This window comes from Crocodylus porosus, unplaced genomic scaffold (genome assembly GCF_001723895.1).
Source record: "Crocodylus porosus isolate Cpor-Errol unplaced genomic scaffold, CroPor_comp1, whole genome shotgun sequence".
NCBI classification, from domain to species: Eukaryota; Metazoa; Chordata; order Crocodylia; family Crocodylidae; genus Crocodylus; species Crocodylus porosus.
In genome coordinates, this window is record NW_017728931.1 from 48,164,457 (window position 1) to 48,175,720 (window position 11,264).

Sequence of the window (11,264 nt, forward strand, 5' to 3'; positions counted from 1 at the left end):
TGGATTACCTCCTCTCCAAAAAAAAAATGGAGCCTGTTAATCAGCTGTTTTTCTTGTCAGTGGGACAGCATGTGCTCCAGGTCATTTATCAACCTGCAGCACTTGTGGAGGCTGCAAAACAGCAGGATCTGTTTTCTCTTGTTCATACAGGGGAGCAATAAATGTGTATTTATGATGCACCATGTTTAGCTGCTTAGCAAACCTGGAAAAGCAACGTGTAGCTAGAGGAAAAAAATATGGATTAGGAGTGTTTATTTTCCATTTTTATACTAAACTCCAGGCACAAATCATTGGCTTAACTGGCTCTCCAATGAGGTGCCAAATGGACCCAGTGCATGGTGGCCAGCCTGAAAATGCATAGGTCACCAAAGCCATTTTGCTCACAAAGACCAGTCAGGAGGACAATTAGGAGCTTTTTGTGCTGCATTAGTTTTACCCATTCATTACAGGTGCCCTGCAGGTAGTGTTTGCCAGCCTTGATGTAAAGTTCAAGAGAGCAAAGCTGCAGGCTCACTTGTTTATCTGGGTTTTTCAATGCAATTTGAGATTACAGCACAGCATTAAACCACAAATTGAGCTGTATGGTGAAATGTATCTAATCCCGGGGTGGGCTAAATTGGAGATCTGGCCAGTGGTCAGACTCCACTTCCCAGCATCCCCTGCCCAGGTTGCTGCAGCTGGTTTCTATGGAGACCCCAGTAGCGGTGCAGCTGTGATGGTGGGGGGCCAGGGTTTCCTTGGAGACCAGCCCCAGCAGTGCTGGCAGGGCATACGGTTGGGCAGATGACAGTGGTCCAGAACTGGGGTAGAGCTGCTGTTGCTCCAGTATCTCGGCCCCGCAGCAGCTCCCTGCCCTGCCATGTGCTCCGCCAGTGCTGCTGGGGCTGGTCTCCATTGAAACCCTGGCTCCACACTGTCGTGGCTGCACCGCTTCTAGGGTCTCCATGGAAACCGGCCACAGCAACGGGGGGAGGGCTGCTGGAAAATGGAGTCTGCTATGCCCTGAGCTGGGACTTTGCCCAGTCCTGATCTGATCTATGAATACCCCTAGGCTAGGTATGTACATTCAAAAAGCCCAAGGCAAAATCAATCTAAGTTATGCGGTTTTCTGCAAGCGGTATTGTTTAGATCAGTAGCGAACAGAAAACACATTTGCCCAGTGGTGGAGACCGGCTTCCACCATTTTTAAACCAATCTGTGTGCACTGAACTTCTGTTGTATTGCGGGTATGGACCGGTTTCTGATCATTTATACTGGTAAAAGTGTAATACCTGTATTTGCCCTAACTGTGTGCCTGAACTGAACCCCACATGAGGTTCAAAAGGGGCCATGAACCCGAGCCCAGCCCTGAGGTTGTATATTGGGGTTGGTTTAAAAAAAAATTAAAAAAAACAATAGTCAGCAAGGTCATGTCAGAAGGGAACTAGTCTGTTCAGATTTCTCCAAGTAAAAATGATCTCTTGGAGTCCCCCTAATACTGATCAGTACCTTGCTCAAAGGATGTTCATTAGGACAGTCACCCCAAAGCGGTGATCAGATACAGGTGTGTCCCAGCTGTGAACTGACTGTGCATGCACCTTTACATGTAAATTATGTGATGCCCTGAGGCTTCCCTTACTCATGTACCATGGTTTTCCAGGAGACAATGTCCAGTCACAGGTCTCTCACCCTGTGCTAACTGCAGGGGGTGAAATCCTGACATTACCAAGGTCAATGAGGGTTGTGGCACTGACTTCACTGGGGCCAGGATTTCCTCCCTTAGCTGTATCCATTCTGTACCACGGAACAGTCAATACCAGCTTTGAACACTTTACGCACTCTGCTATTAATTACACTTCCCTCAGAGGACACATTTAAGCAGATGTAACCAACAAGTCATCAGATTACTCAGACTCAATGGCTTAGAAGGGTTTTAGCTGGAATTTGTGTGAACTGCATTTGAACATAAATTATCAAGCTTTTTTTGCAAGACATGTGCAAGTCCCACTTTCTGGTTTATTTTCGAGTTACAGCTGCAGGATTAGACTATGACACCTTTCTTTCGGAAATCAGGAAACACATACAAGGAACATAAACTCAAGACATGAAACAGAGACATTTAAACTGCTTTTGAAAAAATGATCCTGAGCAGACCCGTCTATCATAAAGCCTTGCTCACGTGATCTCTGGAGTTTACTGATATTCAAGACATAAGTTTGACTTGAAATATGGTTTTGCTCAGAAAAGTGACTTTGTAAAGCTGGCTTCATGAGGTTCCAAATTCATTATGTTGCCATGATTTCCAGATCAAAAAGACTTACTTTACAAGTAAACTGATGCTTATTCTAATTACTGTTCCTAAATATTTCCACCTGAAATCAGCTGACACACTTTCTGGCGCAGCTTCAAGAAGAATAAAGATTCTGTAATTGGAACTGAGTTGTTAACACTTCTACAGATTATATGCAAGGCAACAGAGAGGCTAGTTTGCTCACCCCTATTTGTGTTGGGTTCTGAGAGGCAGAATAGGAATATAAATACCTTTTAAATAATTTGGGTTATTCAAGCAAACTGACTATGTACACACAAAGAAGGGATGGGTCAAGTAAGAAAGTGCAGTGTTTTTACGTTATCACTTTTCTGATCGATGTTAGAACAATCCTTCGAATAAAATGGAAAGATGTACAGATTTCTAACTTCCTTTTTACCCAGGGAATAAGCTAAGATCTCTTTCGGGGTTCTGTTCAGATTCTGCATGAACCATTAGTTACCACTGAGTAAATTCCTGGATGACATTGGGCAGTTGATATGAAGAACGTGGGCTAACAAAATCACTGGTTTGACTTCAAGGCTATTAATCAGAAAACAGGCTAGCAAATGACTTCCTCAGGTTGCGGATGGTTTCAGCTTTGGCCTCATCTTCACTGGCGTTCCCCCGCTGAGATGAGTCAGATATGCTGAAGGTGTTTGTCAAGGACTGGGACTTGCTGAAACAGAAAGAGGATTTGTGCTCAGCAAGAATCTGAGGTTTCATTCAGGCACAGAGGGTGGGAGAAGGTGGTAGTTTAAAGCTGGCTGTGTGATGCTGTGTGTTGCAATTGCAGTAGTTAAGTTTAAAACTAGAATAAGGGACTGAAAAGGGCACTGTCTCACTGGGAAGTCACAGGGGTCCTTTACAGGGAGGGAATGACTGATATTCATGGTCCAGTCTATGTTCAGGAAGGTGGGAAAGTTGAGGAAGGATTTTCAAAGCCTTCATTTAAAGGAAAAAAACAGACTCAATGATCTGCTCAGGTCCCTTCCGACCCTACTAACTATGAAACCTAAACTCACAAATCAATAGCAGTTATTTGAACTGATCTCTCATTAAAGTGATTGGAATGACTTCCACTAAATACCATGACAGCTAAACTGAGCAGCTGGCCATATCCAGCAACATTTATGGTGCCTCCCTGTACTCCCCTTAGTGGTTCTAGCTTGTGACTCCTCCACCTGAAATATGTAATACATACCTTGCAGCAAACCTGTTGTTTAAAAAGCTCAACAAACAAATAATAAAAATGCAAAACAAGCAAGTGAAAAAGGTGAAGGCCTAACCCTACCAAGGGATTAATGCCTCTGGCAGGATGAGAGCTTACTTTCAATGCCACCTTAATGGTTCATGCTCTGGGCAGCTCTCTCAGAGGATCAGGCACATTTCCAAGTTCTCACGTGCCCCCTGGCAAAAGCCGCTGAGGCCAGATTTAAGAGTCTGTTGGTTCATTTGGCAGGAAACCCAATCATACCTTATCTGAGGGTTTGTATAATTAGCAGTGCACCAAGCCTGTTAGGCCTTGTCTAGTAACATAGGACTGGAAAGGACTTCTGGGTCATCAAGTCCAGTACTTACTATTACATGCAGCCACCTCAGGTAATCCTGTACATAACCATATCAAGCTCCATTTTAAGGGTATTTAATCTGTTCTCACCCACTTCTCCAGTTGACTATTCTAGACCTTTGTTCCTTTAGTCCCAGACCTTTGGACCTTTGATTCCAGGGTCAAAAAAACCCACGCCAAAAAAAAGTGGGGTGGTGCATATGGTGGCAACATGCACCACCCAAAACTGGAGCTTGGCCAGCCGGAGTCACACTCTGGCTGCTGACCAGGCTCCCTGCTGCAGGAGCACTGCAGCTGAAGCTCCACAAGGCTCCCAGGACCCCAGGTAAGACTGCTGGGGCCAGCACAGTTTCTGGCCCCAGCTTCCTCTACCCCACCCAGGGTAACCTACTGCACACCAGAATGCGCATGGCAAGGTGTGCCGCTGCTACTTGTCCCTGGGGAAACAAATGTCTGCGTTTGTATGGATGCGGCCTTGATGGTTAGGGACCTTCTTCTAATATACAGCCTAAATGTATTTGTGGACAGTTTATTCCCATTTGTTCTTGTGACGACACTATCTTACTTGCATGAAATACTTCTTGCAAATGTTTCCCACTGCTGCTGCTTCCATGTTTGCTCCAAGCTCAAGAGGGTCCAGAGAAGGGCGACCCACATGATCAGGGACTTGCATGGCAAGGCATATGAGGAGAGGCTGAGGGATCTCGGACTCTTCAGCCTAAAGAAAAGAAGGCTGAGAGGGGACCCGATTGTGGCTTACCGCTGTATCAGAGGCGTACATCAGGGGCTCGGTGAACAACTGTTCACCAGGGCGCCCTGGGGGAAAACTAGAAACAATGGCCACAAACTCCTGGAAGATAGTTTCAGGCTGAACATTAGGAAAAACTTCTTTACAACTAGGGTGTTCAGACTATGGAACAAGCTCCCCCCAGAGGTGGTGCAATCATCTACCCTAGAGGTCTTCAAGAGAAGACTGGACGGTCACCTGGCTGCAGTCTTTTGACCCCAGATGTTTTTCCTGCTCATGCAGGGGGCTGGACCTGATGATCCTTTGGGGTCCTTTCCAGCCCTATGATTCTATGATTCTAACAAAGGTACCAACAAAGAGAAACTATCAAGGATTTAAGCACTGTATTGTGTAGGCCTGCTCTACTCCAACCAAGTGCTTACATCAGTCATGACCAACTGCATACAGCCCAGTTTATCCTAGTGCTTGCAAGTTTGCTTCCAAGGGTGGGAAATTTTTGAAGAGCCTTGTGTAAACCCTAATCCCAGAGAGAAGTAAATGAGTGACTTGTCTAAATCCCTTGGGCAAATGAGGCTCTGAGGGGAATATTCCTTGTCTGAGAGAGTGACAGCTGTGTTAAGTTATTGGGGATGTGCTGGGGAGGAGGGGCAAGGAGAAAGGAGCATGGGAGTGAATGAAAAGAAAATGTGAAATCTTTGAGACTCAGAGAACCTCTTTTTCCCTCTAAGAAACAATCAGACATGCCCCAAGTATGCCACTGTTGCCTAGGCCTTCATCCCTGAGCTGTCAGGCAATGGGGTTCCGAGAAGAGCTGACGTTTGTGCCAAGCTAAGGCCCTTTTGGCAACAGCCCCTTCTCCAAATCTACTAGCTTCAGGGGTACCTACTTTAGATGTGGATGTGGAGGGCCCTGCTGCTTGGACATTTCACCCAGGCTTTGTGGACCAGGAGCCCGTCCTTGTGCAGGGGGCCGAGGCTGTTGTGGAGGGAAGGTGCCTGGCTTGGAGGCCTGAACTGGGGAGGTCCCAGTGGCTGATCGTGATTGCTGTGGGGATCCAGGTGACCTCTGTTGTTGAGGTGAGCTGGACTGGGGACTTTGGGGCTGCTGTCCTTGAGGAGAGAGCCGTTGTTGGGGAGGTGCTCCTGTCCGGGAAGATGGAGATCCCTGAGGCTGGCGTGGACCTCCTGAAAAGAACATATACATGAGACAGATACAGGGTGCAGAAGACATGCATCAAACAAGGAGCAGATGCATGGGCCCAATAAAGAGAGAAATATTTGGGCTCATTTCACGCAGAGAAATTAGGAACAAATCAGTTATGGACACCAGTCACCATTCATTTGCATGCCACCGGCATTGCATCCACATCTCTGGAGTTGTTACGGTTGCCTTTAACCACTGCCTTCCTTTCCCCCCCCAGTAGAGCCATCTTAAGGTGCTGCACTCTCCATTTCTTGCCCTTAGTGAATATTATATATAAGCTTGAACTGTGAGAGAGGAAGGCTGGAATCAGTGGGAAAATGAACTCCCCTGCCACGTAATGGAAGCAGCGTCTGCTCGTTTGAATCAGCAGCTCCTTCTCTGGATAGGGCTGATATGGCACTTGTATATCATATCACCAGCTATGCCTCTTTACTATCCATATCACCAGCTATGCTTCTTTATACCATATCACTAGCTGTGCCTTTTTACTGTCCCATTATCAGTAAGTGGATGCTTCAGCATTTCTTAGGTAGGACAGCCGCAAAGCAGAAGTTGGATGTGACTTTTTAACCATCCTACAGACACAAATTTATGCTCTTGGCAAGTGAAAATAGACAAAGGAGTGCTCCATAATATTTTATCCAGGCCCAGCCTAATACCTAGTAAAGATCTTGTAAGAACTTGGTGCAAGGATAAAGTTGTTATTCCAGTGTCCTGCCCAAATTCCAGTTCAGGCAACTCCATTTTGCAATTCTAGCTTCATTTTCAAATGCATGTACTCTTCTGCTTTGTTTCCTGTCCTGAACTATTGTGGAGCATTGCTGTGAACTATTAAATAGCTGCTTACTTCACTACGGCACTGGCAGCAATTTCAGTGATGAAATATTTCTGTATTATTTGAACTGGATGCTAAATTGATCCATCTGGGGCAGTAGTTGTCAACATTTTTAGATTTAAGGCACCCCTGAATAGGCTCAAGGCACCCCTTGGAAAATGCCAGCTCTTAGTTTTCAGTCTTTTTTATTACCAAAAATAACAGAGCCATTTTTCTGTTGCAAAGAACTCTTAAAGACCACAACTATGGATTTCAATTTGAAATCTCTGGGTTTATCTTATGAATCATGTTTGTAAACTTAATGGTACTAACATTGCACCCCATGGCACCTTTGAGAGGATATTGAGGCACCTTAGTTGGGAATCACTGGTATAGGGCTTCTGTGCTACTGTTTATAGAATATAGTACCTTGAGGAGGTGGTCGTGGCTGGGACAGTTGTCCAAGCTGGGGTCCAGGCTGAGGCTGCATCTGTGATTTCATTGACTGAGGCTGGACTTGCTGAGGCTGCAAAAACAATCATTAAAATCAACAGAATCTCTCAACAGAGAAGCCCAGGAGTGACTGAGAGAGGTTTAAACTATTGTAGTATTTTCTAAACACACACACTCCAGCATTTTGTCCATTAAGTCCATAATTTGGTGTTGGAGAGATGACTAGAAAAAAGAACTGACACTGTTTGCTAAGAGAGAATGATAGCAAAGTTAATATATTTAACTAGTGCATTTAGGAAGCCAGAAACTGTTGAAGTAGATCAGGCACAAAGTCCATCTATGCCATTCTTCTGTCTCAGTCAGTAGCACTAACCATTTCAAGAGAAGATATAAGAAACCCATAGTAGGCAGCTGTGGGGTAACCTGCTGAGGACACTGTTTCTCATCCTGATCTCCAATGGGTAGAGATCATCTTATGCTCCAAAGCTTAAAGATTTAATATCTGTACCACACAACTGGTATAATTATAACCATTCTGGATGTCTTTGCTATTGATATAAATGTCCAATCCTTTTTTGGATCTTGCTACATTCTTTGCCCCACAGGACATCCTGTAGCAATGCGTTCTAAAGTTTAATTCTATGTTGACCAAAAAGGTATTTCTTTCTGTCTGTTTCTCACTATCATTGCATGTCTCCTTGTTCTTGTGTCAAGAACCAGTGAGAACAGAAACTGCTAATCTACCTTTGCTGGAACGTGTTCAGGCCCTTGATCATTTTTATCGCTCTCCTCAGAACTCCCTTCAGTTCTGGTCAGGTATAATTAGGTACAATTACCTATAGTAATACCACTGCCTTTATATAAAGCCATTATAAGTGTCTGTGTATTGTTTACCATCTCATTCTTGTATGTGTCCTACCACCTGGTGGTCTGATATGTTTTACCATAGCTATACACTGAACAGAGGTTCCTACTGAGCTGTCTGCAAAGATGCCTCAATCCCTTTTTTGAGCCGATACAGTTCATTTAGAACCCTGTACAGGATCTAGATAGTTTTATCCACCCCTCCCACCCCTCCGTGTGCTTTACTTTGTATTTATCAGCACTGAATATCATTTGCCATTGTGCTGACTTGGCATGTTTAAGTGTCTCTGAAGTTCTTCACAGTCCTCCTTGTTTCTGATTAACCTGAACAACCTGGTGTCATCTGCAAAATTAGTTATCTTTCTGCTCACCACCTTCCTTCCTTCAGATAGTTTATCAATATATTAAACAACCGGGTCTGTTGTGCAAAGGCCTGTGCCCTAAATTGTCCAAGGCTATTGTCTAACTAAGCCTGCTACATAAAATTGTTTAGGAAAGTCAGGAAAGTTGGAGACAAATAGACTGGTACAAAGTGGACTGCTTACACTAAAAGGACACTGATAAAAGATCTTCAAGGCTTCTGAGAAAGTCCCGGGTTTGCAGGACAATGAGCCAGAAACAGGAGGAAATGTTTATAATTAAAATCACTGAAATGTGCTTCAGTTAGTTAATGTTAATGGGGTGAGGATGCCAACCCATCTTGGACATAGCTTATCTGGGGGTTACTCAACAAATAGGATTCTGCAAGTCACCCATCTTCATGTGTCATTTTCCTTCTCCACCTTACTTCTCTCTCACTTTATCTTCCATCTAATACTCAGCTGACTTAAACAGCCAAAATGGCACCACCTTTTGCAATACTGCTGTTTACATATTACTACAGAAGCAGCTAAAACAATTCCATAAACTGCCTTACACTGGTCCATTCAGGTCTCAGTCTTGAAGTGGCTGATAAAGCCATGTGATATGCCAGTATTTCTCCAGCAGCCATGTTACAAGTGAAAATCTGTGCCCGAGTGAGAAGCTGCATTTTTTCTTTGCTATGCTTTTCTCTCTCTTGACTACTTGCTTTTTAAAGAAAACAGGGTCAAACTTCAACAGCAGCAAGACCAGCTCCAGACCATTTCAATTAATTTTTTCTCTTTCTGCAAAAAGTATAGTTAATGCCATCTAACATATTATCTAAACGACAATCAATAAGGGCTTCTCCTTATCTACAGGTAAAGGAAAAAGGAATAGATATTTTAGGATATTATAAAGAAAAATAATCTTCCTTAATACTTTATATTCTAAATGCCATGTTTTTCCTCCTTTCCCTCTGCCTCTTTAATAAAGGGTTAAAAAGATTTTTCTAGCGGTGGCTATCACAATAAGGGGTTTCCTAAACCTCCGCAGGCAGGACTGCTCCCCCACACACAGCTTTCCAATATGTCAACAACACCCATGAAGGGATCTCTAGGCTGGCTTTGCTCTTCTTTCTCTGACTGGGCTGTGCTGCTGGAGTTCACAATAAGGGGTTCATCAGCAGTGCAATTACGGCATTTTGCTACAACTCCACAGACATGAAATCAAGCCCCTTTAGTCTTATATCAAAGTAAATGGTTGTAAAAGGTTACATGGCCACTTAAGTTGGGAAGTCAAAGGCAGCTGGATGTAACGCTAGATATATCATTGCCTTGTGTGCCATTGCCTACAGAATGGGCATGCCTTAACCTTATAGGTCATTAGTTTTGTAAAACCATTGGCTTTTTCTGTTACAATAAGAGAAAGCCAGAGGGAATAGTCTGCCCTGTTGAGAAAGCCCAGCTGTGGGGATAGGGAATGTCCTGTTAGGGGCTTTAAAAAAGCTACCAGAAGAGTAAGCGGGGGAGGAAGAGGAAGTGGATTGTGAGCAGAATAGCTTACTATGTGGAGGGGTCAGGCTATTGTGCTCGGGCCAGAGCCAAAGGTGCTCCCATCCTTGTGTCCAGAACAGGGCAGCAGTGTCTGATTTTGTTTGTTTATATGTTTGCTCATTTGTTGCTTAAAGACTTTTATTTGGGAAGACCAGCTGAGAAACTCCTCAGGCAGGAAAGCCAGCCAGCAGGCTAGGTAACCTGCCTACACCTTGGAACACACTCAATCATTTCATTTTATAACAGTGAATAAGAGTTTCATTAGCATCTTGTCCCTCATTCAGCCCAAGTCACACCCTTTTAAATGTAACAGCACCAATACAAAATTTGAAGGTACTATTGTTAACCATTTGCTATGGTGAACACTGATCTTCAAATACTTGAAGGACTGCCATAAAGAAGAGTGAAAGCACCTCTTCTTGTTTGATGCAGGTAGGAGGATGCTGACTAATGGCTTGAAGTTGCAGCAAAGTAAGTTTAAATTGGATATCCAGAAAAAAATGTCAGTGTTAGAACAGTGAGGCAGTGGAACAGACTGCCTAGGGAAGTTGTGGACTCCATCACTGAGGTATTCAAGAAGAGCCTGGAGAGCCATTGGTCAGGGCTGATCATCGCCTGCTGGAATTCACCATCCAGCACAAGGTGGCAAAGGCCTGCAGCAAGGTAGCAGCCCTGGACTTCAGGAGGGTGGACTTCAATGAGGTAAGAAGAATAGTCGGGGAGGCACTGAGGTCCCAGAGGGGAGAGGAGCCAGGTGTCCAAGAAGGGTGGTCGTTTCTTAAGGAGACGATCCTCCAAGCCCAAAGGGAGGTGATCCCAACACGGACCAAAGGGGGCAAGAGGGTGCAAAAGCCCCCATGGCTCACCAAAAGCATCTGGGAAAGTCTCCTAGCTAAAAGGGAGGCGCACACACAATGGAAGGGAGGGGCCATCATCAGGGAGGACTGTACTGTGGTTGCTCGAGGATGCAGGGGGGCGGTCAGGAAGGCCAAGGTGGAGATGGGACTGGGACTAGCTACCCGGATCAAGGACAACAATAAGTCCTTTTTTAAATACATAGGGGGCAAAAAGAAGGTCCCAGATAACATGGGGCCTTTGCAAGACACACTAGGAAATCTGGTCGTCACACCAGACGACAAAACTAACCTATTTAACAATTTCTTTGCCTCCATTTTCTTGAGCAGGGACCGGATCAGCACCCCCACTGGGACCACCACCGACCTCAGGGGAGGTGCACCCAGGCCTAGGGTCAGTGAGGATCTAGTCAGGGAACTTCTGGAGGGACTGGATGTTTTTAAATCAGCTGGTCCGGACGATCTCCACCCCAGAGTGCTGAGGGAATTAGCTGAGGTCATTGCGGGACCCCTGGCACAGCTTTACAAGCACTCGTGGTGCTCTGGTGTGGTGCCAGAGGACTGGAAGAGGGCCAA

General features: G+C 44.9%; 1 protein-coding gene across 1 annotated transcript in view; it reads right to left on the minus strand.

Annotated features, from left to right (window-relative positions):
* Nucleotides 1-2,588: 2,588 nt before the first annotated feature.
* The window catches only part of SYN3 (synapsin III), a 310,184-nt gene continuing 301,508 nt past the window's right edge, over nt 2,589-11,264 (minus strand). The window contains exons 12-14 of the mRNA XM_019544808.1: nt 7,052-7,148; nt 5,492-5,789; nt 2,589-2,966 (exon numbers count right to left, since the gene is read on the minus strand). Coding sequence (XP_019400353.1) covers nt 2,834-2,966; nt 5,492-5,789; nt 7,052-7,148 — 528 coding nt within the window. The 3' untranslated portion in view covers nt 2,589-2,833. The remainder of the gene's footprint in view (nt 2,967-5,491; nt 5,790-7,051; nt 7,149-11,264) is intronic.